Below are 18049 nucleotides of genomic sequence, written 5' to 3'. Positions count from 1 at the left end.
ATTTTACTCTGGATGATAACAATCAACCGTATGATTTTTCAATCAATCAGGACACTTCCCCTAATTTTGGAGCTCTCTGTTTTTCTTCTGAGGATATAAGTAAAGCCATTGATAAACTTAAATCCTCCTCTCAAACAGATGTCGGCGGCTTTTCAACCCCAAATCCTTTTGGAACTTTATAAAGTCTAAAAAATCTTGTGCCAGCGTGCCCAAAGGGGGTTTCCTTGATGGCAATTCTGAGGTTAACATAAAATCTAACCCCAAATCCTTTTGGAACTTTATAAAGTCTAAAAAATCTTGTGCCAGCGTGCCCAAAGGGGTTTTCCTTGATGGCAATTCTGCACAAACCCCAAGTGATGCAGCCAATTTAATTGCAGATTTTTTCAAATCAAATTTTACTCTGGATGATAACAATCAACCGCATGATTTTTCAATCCATCAGAACACTTCCCTTAATTTTGGAGCTCTCTGCTTTTCTTCTGAGGATATAAGTAAAGCCATTGATAAACTTAAATCCTCCTCTCAAACAGATGTCGACGGCTTTTCACCCGTCTTGTTAAAAAATTGTCCGGCTTTGTTTAATCCATTGAGACTGATATTCAATAAGTCTCTTATTTCTGGGACTTTCATTGATGATTGGAAGCTCACTTCCATAACGCCCGTTTGCAAGAGCGGTAACAAGAATGATGTCCGAAACTATAGACCTATATCCAAGCTATCTACGATTTCAAAACTTTTTGAACATGCGGTCAATGCAAAGTTGAGCTTTGCTGTTAAGTCTCTCATTTCTCCCTATCAGCGTGGATTCATCGTTGATAGGTCAACAGTTTCTAATCTAGCTGTATTTAGTGAATACTGCATTGACTCCTTTTCAGCAGGTTTCCAGGGGGACTGCATTTACACAGATTTTTCAAAAGCTTTCGATAGGGTGTCTCATAGTGTTTTAATTAACAAATTGCGCCATATCGGGTTTCATTCTTCATTTCTGCTGTGGATAAGTTCCTACTTATGCAACAGGCATTGCGTTGTTACTATTGACGGCGTATCCTCCAGTCCCTTTATAGCGACATCTGGTATTCCCCAGGGAAGTATTTTAGTTCCTTTACTATTCGTTTTATTCATTAATGATATTGTGAGCTGTTTTTCATTTGCTAAGTGTTTACTGTATGCTGATGATTTAAAGTTATTTTCAATAATGAGGGCACCAGAGGATGCCGTGATGTTACAAAACGACATCAATAAGCTCATCTATGGTGTGAGAAATATCGTCTCTTTTTGAACACGTCTAAATGTTTTCAAATGACCTTGTCTAAGTCCGTTAACATTTTGAATACAATATATAGTATATCTAATTGTGATCTTCAATCCGTTAGTGAGATTAAGGACCTTGGCGTTATCTTTGATACTAAGTTTTATTTTACCAACCATATAAATTACATAAGTTCCAAGTAGCTCGAAATTTTCTGATCCCTATACTATCAAACCGCTCTATACATCTTTTATCAGGTCTCGTTTAGAATATGCTGCTTTTATTTGGAGACGAAGTAGTCTTACAGCTATAAATAGAATTGAGAGAATACAGAAGGTTTTTCTGAAATACGCCCTTCGGCCTTCAAACTTCTCAGAACCCATCCCTTCTTATTCGGCCCGTCTTATGCTCTTAAGTTTGAAGTCTCTTGAAAGTCGTAGATCCATACTTTGCTTATCCTTCACGTATGACATTATTAACGGGTCCATTGACTGTCCATATTTGTTGGAAAAGATTCATTTCAATGTCCCGCAACGCACTCTCCGGAATTTTTATCCTTTCTATGATGATAACTTTAGAACCAACTATGCTAATAATGCCCCTATAAATCGCGCTATTCGTAAGTTTAACTCCCTGAGTAGCACAATTGCTTTGGACTTGTCGCTCCCCAAAGCAAATTTTTTGATAATATTGTATTCAGTTCTATAAGTAGTTGGATTCATACGGAACCATAAGTAGATTGTTCTTAATATTTTTAAGTAAATTTTATATTCTAGTCTGTAAGGATTGTAATCCAAAGGCTTAAACAATAAATAAATAAATAGGTGATGTGGGGTAGAATTAGTTGAAGTGCCAGTTTCTTTCTCGTCTCAAGAGGCGTAAATGAAGCTGCCATTCGTAATCTACGTAGAACAATATACACTTTGCTTACAACTTTGTTTATATGGTCTGAGCAAGTCATCGTAGAGTTTACTACAAATCCCAAATTGTTAAGCTTTTCAGTAAATACTAAATCAGCGCTACCAATATACAACTCTGGGATATCTTCTACATGCACTACACTGCTACTTATAGGCAACACATATGACTTAACAGCATTCAAGCAAAGACAATTAACAGTAGCCCATTGTGAAATAGATGACAGATAACAATTAATTTTATAGCACAAATCTTCAACAAGACCGACACGACTGGAACATACACTTGTATGTCGTCAGCATAACGTGAACCTGTACATGCTGACACACAGAGAATACATCATTGACAAAGAGACTAAATAAAAGGGGAACAAGAACAGATCCTTGCGGTACACCAGAGGTAACGATACTAGACATAGAGGACGTAGAGCTGCAGGTCACTTTCTGAGTTCTTCCAGCAAGGTAGCTAACCATAAGGTTTAAAGCACTATCAGAAAACCCGAAAAAATACTTGAGTTTTTTGCAAAGAATATCATTGTTCACTAAATCAAATGCTTTCGAAAAGTCTAAAAGGCAGAGGAGTGTAAGATGTCCTTTGTCGAACTCCATCCTTATGTCGTCCATTACTTTTATCATAGCTGTAGAACAGCTGTGTTAAGGCCGAAATCCAGATTGCAGTGGGGAAAGTAGTTTATTCCGTTTTACAAAAGCAGAAATTTTCATTGTCATTAAGGATTCACACACTTTCGAAAAAGCTGGCAGTATGCTTATCGGTCTATAATCACTTGCGCTCGTGGCATTCCCCTTTTTTTGAAAAGGTATTATGACAGCTTTGTCCATTCCGCTGGGAAAACTGCAGTTGTGAAGCTGTGATTTATTATATGAGTCAGAGTTCCTATAATAAACGGCAATGCTAGCTTCACAAATTTAAGAGGTATCCCATCATTGCCTATAGCATTTGATTAAACCATAGTGAGGGATTTCAATACCTCAGACTCGGTTACTCCTTCAAATTGAAAATTTTCATTTGGTCTAAGGTTTTCTACAAATGTCTGTGCTGGGGGAATGGGCATATCTCTACTGGCACTTGCTAAGTAAATGTTCAGTACATTGGGGTCTATTTTACATTCCTCCTGTGCTTCACCATGAACATTCAGCCTTTTCAAATTGCTCCAGAGTTCCCTTGTCGGTAACGACGGACTAAGTTTGGCATCGCAATACACTCTATTTCCATTTTTTATTTTATAATTATGTTTGCTTCTCCATCTGGCATATAATCTATTTTTGGTTTTTATTGCTGACCTAACTACATTGTTGTACCAGGGGCAAGATGTATTTAAGGCTTTGACAATTCTAAGGGGTACATGCTCATTAAATAACTGTGTTAAATTTGTATTTAAAAAATCAAGTTTTTCGTCTACAGTCTCATATATCCAACATTCAGACTAATTAACATAAGACAGACTAGCGTGCAAATTACTGACGTTCACCGACTTCAAGTCACGATACACGAAAGAACTACAATTAGGACAATTAAATGACACGTCAAGTGAACAAAAAGCAAGTCATGGTCCGATATAAAAAACATTTGGTCAAATTTTAAAACATATGTGTTTAGGTTCTACAATCGAACTAACCGATATACCCGACGGTTTCATTCTTACCCCTCTCTAATTATTTCAGGAGAAGAAATTTCTAAAATTCGAGTTCGGCTCATAATACTTCCCCAGATGAATCACTTTCCAGAGGAACACAAGAATCTTACCGCTAAAACTGCAATATCGTCAAAGAGTAAAATTCTCTCCTTAAACCATTCCTCGATATTCTTGGTGTAATTCGAGCCAACGGCCGACTGCCAAATTCGCAAATGTTGTCTGAAAACGAAAAGCGTCCGATTATTTTGTCCTATAGTTGTTATTTTGCAAAGTTGTTGGTAGAACTTATTCATAAGGGCTCCTTCATGGCGGAAATCAATTGGTATTTCGGTTACTGTGCCAACAATATTGGATTCCGAAAGACCGTTATTCATAATTGTAAACCATGTGTTATACACAGAAAACAAAATCAATGTCAAATTATGGCGCCTCTTCCGGATGAACGGACGGTACTTTCCAGACCCTTTGAAAATACAGGTGTAGATTTCGCCGGTCCATTCGACATTAAAAGTCTTTCGGGAAGATCTTACAAGATGACTAAAGCTTACGCTTGTGTTTTTGTATGCTTTTCTACGAAAGCGATTCACTTAGAAGCTGCCAGCGATCTTTCAACAGAAACCTTTCTATGCGTATTTTCAAGGTTCATTGCTAGAAGAAGCTGTCCAAAAAATATCTTTTCGGATAATGGAACTAGCTTTGCAGGCGCATCTACGGTTCTTCAAAAACTTTCAAAAATTCATTACCACAACTCAAGAGTATGTGTGCAACCTATATAGCCTTCAAGAAGTCTCCTGGTATTTTATCCCGGCAGGCGCTCCTCGTATGGGTGGTCTCTGGGAAGCAGGGGTTAAAAGTTTAAAATTCCATCTTCGTCGTACCGCTGCTTCTCAGAAACTCAGCTTTGAAGAATTTCAAAACCTTCTTTGTCGCATCGAAGCCTGTTAAATTCAAGACCGATATCACCTAATTCCAACGACCCCGCTGATTGTGCAGCTCTCACTCCGGGTCATTTTCTAACTGGTGGGCCAATACTCACCCCACCGGAACCCTCCATCGAAACAAATCTAATCTCATTAATCAACCGATGGCAACAATTTAAGGCTCTTAGTCAACAACATTCACTTCGCTGGAAGGAGGAATATTTAAAGGAACTTCACAAACGTCATAAATGGAAGTCCCCTCAAAAAGATATTGCCATCGATGACCTAGTTGTAGTTCACCATGAAAATCTTCCACCTAATGAATGGCGCTTGGGTAGGGTCACCAATATATACCATGGAACTGATAAAAGAGTTCGAGTGGCCGACATTCGCACCCAAAAGGGAATGATAACGCTCCCCATTGTAAAGTTAGTTGTTTTACCAAAATAACCTTTAGCGTTTATCATCTCTTTTAATTCAGGCTATCCGAAATCCCAAAATTCCGTGTTCAGATAGGTCCTTTCTGGCCCATGTGTCCTTTAAGGCACAGCGACCCCTTAATGGGTACCGTTTCGCGTCTTCCGCGTTCGCGTGGATCCTATCCGGCCCGGGTGTCCTTTCAGGCACAGCGACCCCCTAATGGGTAGCGTTTCGTAAACTTAAAATTTTCTCATCGGTTTAAGTATTAAATTGTATTGAACTTAATATATGAATTACACTAGCTTGGTAATTAAGCATTTAAGTAAGTCGCCGTTACATTATAACCCCTACGGGGCAGCAATTATGAATTAATAAAATACTAACATGAACTAGATTGAATGAATTTTAGTTTTGGTTTGGAAATTTATATAATGCTTAGCTTCAAGTTGTTTGTTGCAACCACTACGTGTTGCAAGGCCGGCGGCAATGTTGGATCCAAACGCCTTCAATAGTTGGGAACCACTGGTATTTCTTCATTCACAGCTGTTTGCCACAAAGCTCCACTGTGGTTGGAAATCTACCTGTGGTTCGTAGTTAGGGTTCGTTAACGCTGCGCTCAACTACAAAGGCATAGTCTTGTACTTACGACAGCAGTTGAGACAGCGTTCCACAGCAGCATTTTGAAGCTAAGGTAAAATACGTACTTTTCGGTAATATTAAACCTTAGAAATTGTTATATCTGTTGATATTCATTATATTCTTAATTTGAAAATCGATTTTTCAACCGCATATATCTTCGTATATGCGGTTTCTTTTTCTTCAATAACCTTATACACCTTTATATTATACTTTATTAACTCCTGTTGTTTTCATTTCTTTGTTTCGTTCTTTCCACTTTTCGAGTTGCCGTGAGGTCGAACCGGCATACTATTTTCTTTGTGTAGACAAACACTATTCACGGTGAGAAAATCAACTTAAGTGATGTGTTAGGTTTATTTGGCAAATATAGTAATCGATTATATAACAAAATAGAAGTTACTATGAATGTTGATAATATAATTATGAAAGAAGGCATTATCATAAAAAATGCTAAGCTTAACGTAACTTGCGCTAAAGGTGATTGCAGTGGAAGTCAATCCCAATACAGTGGGATAGGGCTAGAAGTATATGCGGATAGTTCAGATATGCTTTTGCGTTCTTTTGGTATTAGTAAATCAGTTAAAAACGGTAAATTATCCCTTTATCTTTCTTCTAAGAGAGTAAATGGAGAACATTATGGCATGTTATCTGTGAGCAATTTCTATATCAAAGATGCTCCACTACCTACTACTTTGTTATCAATGTCCTCACTGCCTGGCATTGTAAATTCCATCAAGAACGAAGGTGTGCATTTTTATAAGTGTAATGCACCTTTTTCATATAAAGATGGCACTGTTGAAATTGAAGAGACTTGACTTGAAGGAGCAGAATTGAGAATTAGCACTAGTGGTAGGCTCGATATTAAGGAGTATAAATTCCAAGTTGAAGGACAAGTAATACCAGCATACTCAATTAATAAATCTTTCTTGAAAATTCCTGTAATCGTAAAACTTCTGACTGGTGGGAAGAGTAGGGGGATTATTCCGATAGACTACAAAGCAAATGGTGATGATAAGAACAATAACGTATCTGTTAATCCTATCTCTTCGCTAACCCCAAGCTTACTTAAGAGGTTATTAGGAGTATTTGATTGTATTATGACAAAAACTAATAAAAGCATTTTAAAAGATAGTTTGAAGCAGAAATTTAACTCGATATGATCGAAGGGAAAGTTGTTTATTAATGTTTAGTTAGATGGCAAATATTAGATACAACAAATGGAAAAAATTAGATAAGATGATCAAAATATAAAGGTTTAACTTAAAATATCCTGATAAAATTTGAATCACACTTCCAAGTGCTGGTACCCACGAAAGCAACATAACTGCACAAATTAGTAGATTACTAATGATTTTTTGTGTTTTATCCTTCTTTCTAGTTCATGGTATGACTTCCCAATAGAAATTGTTATTCTACCTAAATACCAATTACCTATTCCACCAATGCTTGGTCCCAATACTCGAAAAAGTAATATAAGTAGTGGATTGTAATGTGACCCAAAGCATAACATAGCATAAAGCACAAAGCCTTGATGTATGGGTAAGAAAAGCTATGATACTGCGTTGTCAGAAATTGCTACCCCCATTTGTTTTAATTGTTCTCTTATTTTGTCTGTAGTATCATAATCTTTATTTTGCTACGTAAGACTATCAACCTTTCTATTTCTTGATGACTTACATACATCACTTGCAACCCGCTCTTAATAACTTGACTCAAGAAGACCAATGAACCTTGCGCTTTTAACAAAGTTCTTAGTTAATTTGAGCTTCTCACATTCATTACTTGTCTTATTGATTTCTGTAGCCATTTCATGCAATATGGCTACAGCTTCAGGAATGTTTAAATCGTTTTTCAAAGCCTCTTTAAAATCTTTAGAGATTTCTGCAACTCTTTCCTCAATACATTTACTACGTAATAACCGATAAAACTTGTTTGAAGTTTCTTGCGACTCAGAGATAACATTTTCTGTCCAATCAACTGGTTTTCTATAGTGAGTTTTGATCAGTGCATAACGTGTTACTTCACCCCTGAGTCCACTATCTAGTAAATCCCTTACTTTGACTATATTAAATAAGGATTTGCTCATTTTCTCTGCATTTGCCGTAAGAAAACCGTTGTTTATCCAATATTTTGCAAACGTTGACCCAGAAAATCCAGATTTACTCTCCACAATTTCATTCTCATGACGAGGAAATTGCAAGTCTATGCCGCCATCGTGAATATCAAAATCTTTGCCAAGGTAAGCATATGACATTGCTGAACATTCTTTATGCCACCCTGGTCTTCCCTCTCCCCATGGACTATTCCAGTGACTTGAAAGTTTATAGTCAGTTTCGTTTGCAGGTTTCCAAAGTACAAAGTCTCCTGGGTGTTTTTTATTTTCACCAGTTTCAACTCTACTACCGTAGTTTAATTCATAAATTTTTTATACTCATTTGAGCAGAGCTCACAGAGTATATTAACTTTGATTGGATAACGGTTGTTGTTTTTCCAGAAATCAATTATAATAAAAATACAAATTATCCAGGAAGTTCTGCTTTGCGGACCATTTGGTTTCCGATATCTCTTTGGCTATATATATTTCTTTATAAATTTCAAAAATATATAGCCTTTCACTTGATTTTAATTTTTAAATATTTTCCTAACTTTTCAAAACTTATTCTTGCTCTTCACTAAATTGATTTTCTTTTATTTCTTTTGGAGTTCATTATACAGGAAATCACTGCATTTATTTGGCTCGATTTTTTATACCGCTTATCCCGTCCGCTTTCAATTGATTACTGAGATGGGATTTGTCTTTGCTGGTTTTTGGATGGAAAAGGCATGGATGGGCAAAAGTAAAACATATATGTACGGATTTTAATGTACATATATGCAGTTTGTGCCTATACTTTTTAGGACTGATACTGCGATTTCTTCGGTCATAAACGTCGTGGAAAAGGGTCAAAATTCTCTTGCTGCACCCTAGTAGGCTTCCTAATCGTCTTGATTTACACTCTCAAAATTATATCCACAGCCACACTCACTCCTGTCTTGGATGTAGGATTTTTGTGTCGGGTGTGGTTCTGTTTTTCCAATGAAATTTCTACAATGCACAGTAACAAAATTATGTGCATAACTAAATGCAACGACCTGAAGATCGATTCCGCGATCTTACATATCAGTAGGACGATATATAAACAAAAAATTGTTAATACATCCCAGAGCACGGGTAAAACGTGTCAATAAATGTGACACTATGGCATCATTGCCATAAAACAAGTCAAATGTTCATATCGTTTCTGCAACAGATGTTGCAGCGCTGTGAAAATCAATGTGCAAGAAACGGGATAGAAGTAGAAAAAATGAAGGCAGAAACAATAAACGTTTGGTTATAGCAGGCCTAAACGTTGCCGATGAAGGAATTTAGCAGTACCCGAAATGGATCTTTAAATCGAGCTTTGGAAGTTGTCTACATTTTTCTTTCTTCTTTTCTAATTTAAAAGATTTTTTTAATTAAGAAAAAATGTATCATAACACTAATAATGATAATAAATTATTGTTGGCTTTGCGCTCGTTTCGGACCAGCGATCTTTCAATTCAGTATGCCGATATATCATCAAAAAATTTTTAATTCATCTCAAAGCACGGAAAAAAGTGGCAATTAATATGACAGTATGGCATCATTGCCATAAAACATGTCCAATGTTAAAGTAGTTTCTGCAACAGATTTCGCAGCGCTTGCTTCCCATGGCAGCCGGTACTAGGTCCTGGAACGACTTGGAATTTTTTCCCGACCAAGGGTTGTCATTTCAGTGAAGCCCCGTTGAATTTGTTGCGTACTTTATATAATGTGGTGAACCACAACATTGAATGTGCATATGTCGGAAAAGGATTTACCTCAAACTGCCATACTTGTAAAAGATGGTTACAGCGTTCGGGCTGCTCTGGGCTAGAACACAACGTTTGTTGCCTACCAATTTTCTACAAAACCTTTGTGGCTCCCTGCTGTTCTCGTCCAAGCGTCCAGTGGTTCACTCTCAAGCGTATCTCAGCCAACTTCTAGCAGCAATGCTGCCCAGCAGGCCACATCAACTCTCCGCTGTTGTTCGCGCCAAACGGCGCATCCAACTAACGCGGCCGCATGGACAGTAGCAATGCCGAGCACCAGATGTTACCCCCGTCCTACCCCTCCTTTTCCGGCACATGCGCTCGCTTAAGAAGGAGTCATCAACTCCTAATCCTCCATACCATGTGCTCCATATGCCAGCTAAGAATTTTTATGATCGCAACATCGGTCCAATGCAGTTCATGGCTTGGCCGATGCCATCTTCATAATTGTTCTGTGCTTACATATGGCAACCGTCCGAAGGGGGCATTCGTTGCACCGTGCTGCTAAAAGACAAGTATTAACCCATCTACTCCATGTACTCCAGCAGCAATCGGCCAGCTTTCTCGACAAAGCCTATATTCTTCAAGGCGCATCCACCCATCTCTAACTCCCAGGATGACGACTGCTCCTAACCCTAACCTTAACAATAGTGGATTTCTGAAGAGTTTTCTTTAAAGCTTCATCAATGGGCAAATTATTGACATCACTTATATATGTAAGAATATTGAATGAGATACACAAGTATGGGCATTATTATTTAGTTTTATGTTACATAAGCTTAAATAATATTTGCAATACGATTGAAAACTTACGGTTGTTTTTTCAAGACATCTCAAAAGATGATGATGCTGCAGTTCAAAAATATCCTCGTCTCGGTAGCTATCGTCCAGTTCAATACCAGATTCCTGTGCTGCCCATCGAGCTTCTGCAGCTTTTTTCTTACTAACGAATGCTGCGCCGGATGAGGCTTTGGCAATTCGTATTCGAGCCAACCGGGCTTTCTGTAAAAAGTAAACAGAAATAATTGAAATTCTTGACGATACAGAGAAGCAAAATGAATAAATAGTCTAAGATCAGACACAGACAGCATCAACCAATGATATAAAAAGGATGGCATTCCATTTCATGAGTTTCGATAGTACAGTTCACTTCAGGTAAATTACTTTTCTTATCCCACTGAGGCTTATTTTAAACACAAACTATTTCCAAAAAATGAAGGGAGTCTAAGTTTAGGTGTAACCGAATGCTGCTGTTTATTTTGTATATTTATTTACTAATATTTGGCATTCTGCTGGCTCAAGGTCTCTTTAAATAAAACACATAGGTTTTTTTCTTTCCGATATATTTCGGTTACACTACGGTAACCGTCCTCAGGGAACTACAAACGTACAAAAAATTTTTTATTAATAAATAAAACCAAAAACTTTACAATAAAATTGATTAAAAATGTCACATACATTATTTTACACGTCCTTCCGCCGTGACGTGGAGTTTGGTACTGGTCGTTTGTTTGTTAGTAAATATTTATAGTTGTGAGCGGAATGGTCAATGTCAGTTTTATAGTTCAGTCTAATGGGTTCTGGAGTGTTTACGATATGTAGCATTTCCAATGTAAATCGCTTATTGTAGTGTTGCTCTTGTTGTAGAATGCTCGAGCTCTCGAAGCTCGGTATATGGCCGCTAGCTGCACAGTGAGACAGTAGTGCAGTTTTTTGATTATTAGACTGTTGGCAATATTTTAAATCTGATTTGTGTTGCGACAATCTGGTTTTTAATTTTGATTTTGTTGTTCCTACGTAAACGCTGTTACATGGTTCGTTGTTTTTGCCGCCGCATGGGATTTTATATATGACATTACTTTTTTCGGTTTCGGGTATCTTTGCTTTTGTTTTGTTAAAGAAACACCTTAATGTGTTGTTAGGTTTATGTGCAATTTTAACTTTTTCTTCGTCATAGCAATCAGACTTTGCGAGTCGTTCTGATAACCGCGGTATATATGTTACGGATCTAAAAATGGTAGGTTTTTCTGATTTTTGTATTCCTTTGTTAGATTTTGCATTTTTAATTAATGTTTTAATAATGTTGTTCGGGAAATCATTGCTCTCCAATATATTTTCCGCTTCTCTTATTACCTCGTTGTGGTACGTGTCGTCCGATATACGCAGCATCCGTTGTATACAGCACATTGCTGTATTCATTATCATTGACTTCGGGTGTTTTGAATGGAAGTTAATGATTCGTCCTGAAGATATTTGCTTCTTATACCACGATAACTTTAGCTGATTTCCTCTTTTTATCACAATGGAGTCTAGATACGGTAGTTTTCCATCTTCCTCTATTTCTAATGTAAATTTAATGTTTTTATGAAAAGTGTTGAAAGCGATGTGTTATGCACTTCTTTTTCGGGGACAATCGCGAACAGATCGTCAACGTACTTTGTTAGCAATCTCGGTGGCTGTGCTAGTTTTTTTATTGTGGTGGTTAAAAGTTCTTCCAATATTATGTCCGCAATCAATGGGGACAACGGGGATCCCATAGGCATTCCCTTTAGTTGTGTGTATACCTGGTCGTTGAACTTGAAATAACGGCTCTCTTCAATACAGAATGTTACAATTTCGATAAATGTTTGTTTTGGTATCTTCGTGTAGTTTTTTATCAGCAGCCATTTACTTTGTATTATTTCGAGTGCTAACTGTGTTGGGATACTCGGAAACAGCGAGACCACATCGAAACAAACCAATTTTTCATCATCGCATATAAATGTGTTATTAATTCTCTCTTTAAAATCAATTGTATTTTTGATATTAAATGCAGAGTTCGCTGTTATGTTGCTTAAAATGCTGGTGATGAATTTGCATAAACTATATGAAGGTGATCCTACGGCTGAGCATATTGGTCTCAGTGGGGTTCCTTCTTTATGTATTTTCGGGAGACCATATATCCTTGGAGGCAATGCAGTAGTTGTGGACAGTTTAAATTTTTCTTTCTTTGAAATAATTCCCATTTTAAAAAGTTTTTCCACCAGACTATTATTTTTGCTTTGAAGTTTCGATGTGGGATCTTGTCTTTGAACTCTGTAGGTCGTCAGGTCGCTTAATATATTGGTCATTTTATTTTCATAGTCATCTTTTTCCATTGCTACAGTTTTATTTCCTTTATCAGAACTTAAAATTTTAATGTTTTTATTTTGATTTAAAAATTTCCGCGTTTGCCCCACTGTGTCTATTATTGCACGATCTACTGCACTTTGGTTGTTTGTTTTTGTGTACTCTTTTAATAATAGCGCAAACTTGGTACGCGCCTCCTCTTGTTTCTCCTTCTCATTGATAGTCTGTATTAGATGCTCTCCATCGGCGATGTATTGAAAAAGAGGAAAACGTTTGTTTTCCACTGGTATCCCATACTTCGGTCCCTTTGTCAACAGCGCTTTAATGTTTTGTGGGAAGTCCACTTTTGTTTTGTTAACAAACCAATCTTCGTGGTTGTTGTTGGTAAGAATATTATTGCGTTCACTTCGAAGTTTCTCATATTTTGATTCCCTTTTAATGTTGATGATACTTTTTTTGTAACATTCTCCTCACTTTCCATAAATGTGTTGAAGTCATCTGGGCTGAGTTGCTTTTTTAATTTTGTTGTTATTTTTTCTAACCGCTGATTTTGTATCTTCAAAAAGTTGTGTTTGTGTTTGATAAGTGTATTTAAGATTTTTGTATGGAAGTTGTGTGTATGTTTGTCTAAAATGCTGTTTATGTCGGAGTGTGTTTATCGGTCAAATACAAATAATTTTTAACACTGAGTAGAGTTTCTTATAAAATTAGGAATAAGATTAGATTTCCTGCATTGTAGCAAGAATTTTATACTAGACCTGATTTTAACCAATTTTTTTGATATGGATTGGAATTTATTTATTACCGCTTTACAGTTTTTGTAGTTGGCTTTAATTTTCGCATACCCCATTTTTGTTGTTTTATGCTTACGGCGTGCCTTCCGTCTTTGTAATACTATTGGATTTTTTGCGACCTGTGTTCTTGCAAATATTTGGCGATTCTGCTGGCTCAAGGTCTCTTTAAATAAAACACATAGGTTTTTTTCTTTCCGATATATTTCGGTTACACTACGGTAACCGTCCTCAGGGAACTACAAACGTACAAAAAATTTTTTATTAATAAATAAAACCAAAAACTTTACAATAAAATTGAATAAAAATATCACATACATTATTTTACACGTCCTTCCGCCGTGACGTGGAGTTTGGTACTGGTCGTTTGTTTGTTAGTAAATATTTATAGTTGTGAGCGGAATAGTCAATGTCAGTTTTATAGTTCAGTCTAATGTGTTCTGGAGTTTTTACGATATGTAGCATTTCCAATGTAAATCGCTTATTGTAGTGTTGCTCTTGTTGTAGAATGCTCGCGCTCTCGAAGCTCGGTATATGGCCGCTAGCTGCACAGTGAGACATTAGTGCAGTTTTTTGATTATTAGACTGTTGGCAATATTTTAAATCTGATTTGTGTTGCGACAATCTGGTTTTTAATTTTGATTTTGTTGTTCCTACGTAAACGCTGTTACATGGTTCGTTGTTTTTGCCGCCGCATGGGATTTTATATATGACATTACTTTTTTCGGTTTCGGGTATCTTTGCTTTTGTTTTGTTAAAGAAACACCTTAATGTGTTGTTAGGTTTATGTGCAATTTTAACTTTTTCTTCGTCATAGCAATCAGACTTTGCGAGTCGTTCTGATAACCGCGGTATATATGTTACGGATCTAAAAATGGTAGGTTTTTCTGATTTTTGTATTCCTTTGTTAGATTTTGCATTTTTAATTAATGTTTTAATAATGTTGTTCGGGAAATCATTGCTCTCCAATATATTTTCCGCTTCTCTTATTACCTCGTTGTGGTACGTGTCGTCCGATATACGCAGCATCCGTTGTATACAGCACATTGCTGTATTCATTATCATTGACTTCGGGTGTTTTGAATGGAAGTTAATGATTCGTCCTGAAGATATTTGCTTCTTATACCACGATAACTTTAGCTGATTTCCTCTTTTTATCACAATGGAGTCTAGATACGGTAGTTTTCCATCTTCCTCTATTTCTAATGTAAATTTAATGTTTTTATGAAAAGTGTTGAAAGCGATGTGTTATGCACTTCTTTTTCGGGGACAATCGCGAACAGATCGTCAACGTACTTTGTTAGCAATCTCGGTGGCTGTGCTAGTTTTTTTATTGTGGTGGTTAAAAGTTCTTCCAATATTATGTCCGCAATCAATGGGGACAACGGGGATCCCATAGGCATTCCCTTTAGTTGTGTGTATACCTGGTCGTTGAACTTGAAATAACGGCTCTCTTCAATACAGAATGTTACAATTTCCATAAATGTTTGTTTTGGTATCTTCGTGTAGTTTTTTATCAGCAGCCATTTGCTTTGTATTATTTCGAGTGCTAACTGTGTTGGGATACTCGGAAACAGCGAGACCACATCGAAACAAACCAATTTTTCATCATCGCATATAAATGTGTTATTAATTCTCTCTTTAAAATCAATTGTATTTTTGATATTAAATGCAGAGTTCGCTGTTATGTTGCTTAAAATGTTGGTGATGAATTTGCATAAACTATATGAAGGTGATCCTACGGCTGAGCATATTGGTCTCAGTGGGGTTCCTTCTTTATGTATTTTCGGGAGACCATATATCCTTGGAGGCAATGCAGTAGTTGTGGACAGTTTAAATTTTTCTTTCTTTGAAATAATTCCCATTTTAAAAAGTTTTTCCACCAGACTATTATTTTTGCTTTGAAGTTTCGATGTGGGATCTTGTCTTTGAACTCTGTAGGTCGTCAGGTCGCTTAATATATTGGTCATTTTATTTTCATAGTCATCTTTTTCCATTGCTACAGTTTTATTTCCTTTATCAGAACTTAAAATTTTAATGTTTTTATTTTGATTTAAAAATTTCCGCGTTTGCCCCACTGTGTCTATTATTGCACGATCTACTGCACTTTGGTTGTTTGTTTTTGTGTACTCTTTTAATAATAGCGCAAACTTGGTACGCGCCTCCTCTTGTTTCTCCTTCTCATTGATAGTCTGTATTAGATGCTCTCCATCGGCGATGTATTGAAAAAGAGGAAAACGTTTGTTTTCCACTGGTATCCCATACTTCGGTCCCTTTGTCAACAGCGCTTTAATGTTTTGTGGGAAGTCCACTTTTGTTTTGTTAACAAACCAATCTTCGTGGTTGTTGTTGGTAAGAATATTATTGCGTTCACTTCGAAGTTTCTCATATTTTGATTCCCTTTTAATGTTGATGATACTTTTTTTGTAACATTCTCCTCACTTTCCATAAATGTGTTGAAGTCATCTGGGCTGAGTTGCTTTTTTAATTTTGTTGTTATTTTTTCTAACCGCTGATTTTGTATCTTCAAAAAGTTGTGTTTGTGTTTGATAAGTGTATTTAAGATTTTTGTATGGAAGTTGTGTGTATGTTTGTCTAAAATGCTGTTTATGTCGGAGTGTGTTTATCGGTCAAATACAAATAATTTTTAACACTGAGTAGAGTTTCTTATAAAATTAGGAATAAGATTAGATTTCCTGCATTGTAGCAAGAATTTTATACTAGACCTGATTTTAACCAATTTTTTTGATATGGATTGGAATTTATTTATTACCGCTTTACAGTTTTTGTAGTTGGCTTTAATTTTCGCATACCCCATTTTTGTTGTTTTATGCTTACGGCGTGCCTTCCGTCTTTGTAATACTATTGGATTTTTTGCGACCTGTGTTCTTGCAAATATTTGGCGATTCTGCTGGCTCAAGGTCTCTTTAAATAAAAACACATAGGTTTTTTTCTTTCCGATATATTTCGGTTACACTACGGTAACCGTCCTCAGGGAACTACAAACGTACAAAAAATTTTTTATTAATAAATAAAACCAAAAACTTTACAATAAAATTGAATAAAAATATCACATACATTATTTTACACGTCCTTCCGCCGTGACGTGGAGTTTGGTACTGGTCGTTTGTTTGTTAGTAAATATTTATAGTTGTGAGCGGAATAGTCAATGTCAGTTTTATAGTTCAGTCTAATGTGTTCTGGAGTTTTTACGATATGTAGCATTTCCAATGTAAATCGCTTATTGTAGTGTTGCTCTTGTTGTAGAATGCTCGCGCTCTCGAAGCTCGGTATATGGCCGCTAGCTGCACAGTGAGACATTAGTGCAGTTTTTTGATTATTAGACTGTTGGCAATATTTTAAATCTGATTTGTGTTGCGACAATCTGGTTTTTAATTTTGATTTTGTTGTTCCTACGTAAACGCTGTTACATGGTTCGTTGTTTTTGCCGCCGCATGGGATTTTATATATGACATTACTTTTTTCGGTTTCGGGTATCTTTGCTTTTGTTTTGTTAAAGAAACACCTTAATGTGTTGTTAGGTTTATGTGCAATTTTAACTTTTTCTCCGTCATAGCAATCAAACTTTGCGAGTCGTTCTGATAACCGCGGTATATATGTTACGGATCTAAAAATAGTAGGTTTTTCTGATTTTTGTATTCAGAACGACTCGCAAAGTCTGATTGCTATGACGGAGAAAAAGTTAAAATTGCACATAAACCTAACAACACATTAAGGTGTTTCTTTAACAAAACAAAAGCAAAGATACCCGAAACCGAAAAAAGTAATGTCATATATAAAATCCCATGCGGCGGCAAAAACAACGAACCATGTAACAGCGTTTACGTAGGAATAACAAAATCAAAATTAAAAACCAGATTGTCGCAACACAAATCAGATTTAAAATATTGCCAACAGTCTAATAATCAAAAAACTGCACTAATATCTCACTGTGCAGCTAGCGGCCATATACCGAGCTTCGAGAGCGCGAGCATTCTACAACAAGAGCAACACTACAATAAGCGATTTACATTGGAAATGCTACATATCGTAAAAACTCCAGAACACATTAGACTGAACTATAAAACTGACATTGACTATTCCGCTCACAACTATAAATATTTACTAACAAACAAATGACCAGTACCAAACTCCACGTCACGGCGGAAGGACGTGTAAAATAATGTATGTGATATTTTTATTCAATTTTATTGTAAAGTTTTTGGTTTTATTTATTAATAAAAAATTTTTTGTACGTTTGTAGTTCCCTGAGGACGGTTACCGTAGTGTAACCGAAATATATCGGAAAGAAAAAAACCTATGTGTTTTATTTAAAGAGACCTTGAGCCAGCAGAATCGCCAAATATTTGCAAGAACACAGGTCGCAAAAAATCCAATAGTATTACAAAGACGGAAGGCACGCCGTAAGCATAAAACAACAAAAATGGGGTATGCGAAAATTAAAGCCAACTACAAAAAC

The 18049-nt window shown here is 36.4% G+C and overlaps 1 protein-coding gene across 7 annotated transcripts in view; it reads right to left on the bottom strand.

Moving 5' to 3' along the window:
- LOC137235415 (potassium voltage-gated channel protein Shal-like) overlaps window positions 1-18049 on the bottom strand; it is a 1011987-nt gene that overhangs the window by 774185 nt on the left and 219753 nt on the right. For all 7 annotated transcript variants that reach the window (XR_010947886.1, XR_010947885.1, XR_010947887.1 and 4 more), the window contains exon 2: window positions 10484-10672. Coding sequence is in view for 4 of the 7 variants with exons in the window: in XM_067758390.1 (XP_067614491.1) it covers window positions 10484-10672 (189 nt within the window). In the remaining 3 variants the exon portion in view is untranslated. The remainder of the gene's footprint in view (window positions 1-10483; window positions 10673-18049) is intronic.

Source organism: Eurosta solidaginis, chromosome X, assembly GCF_040869045.1.
Source record: "Eurosta solidaginis isolate ZX-2024a chromosome X, ASM4086904v1, whole genome shotgun sequence".
NCBI lineage: Eukaryota > Metazoa > Arthropoda > Insecta > Diptera > Tephritidae > Eurosta > Eurosta solidaginis.
Note: the sequence above shows the minus strand (reverse complement) of the source record. Positions and strands in the feature narration are given on the sequence as shown.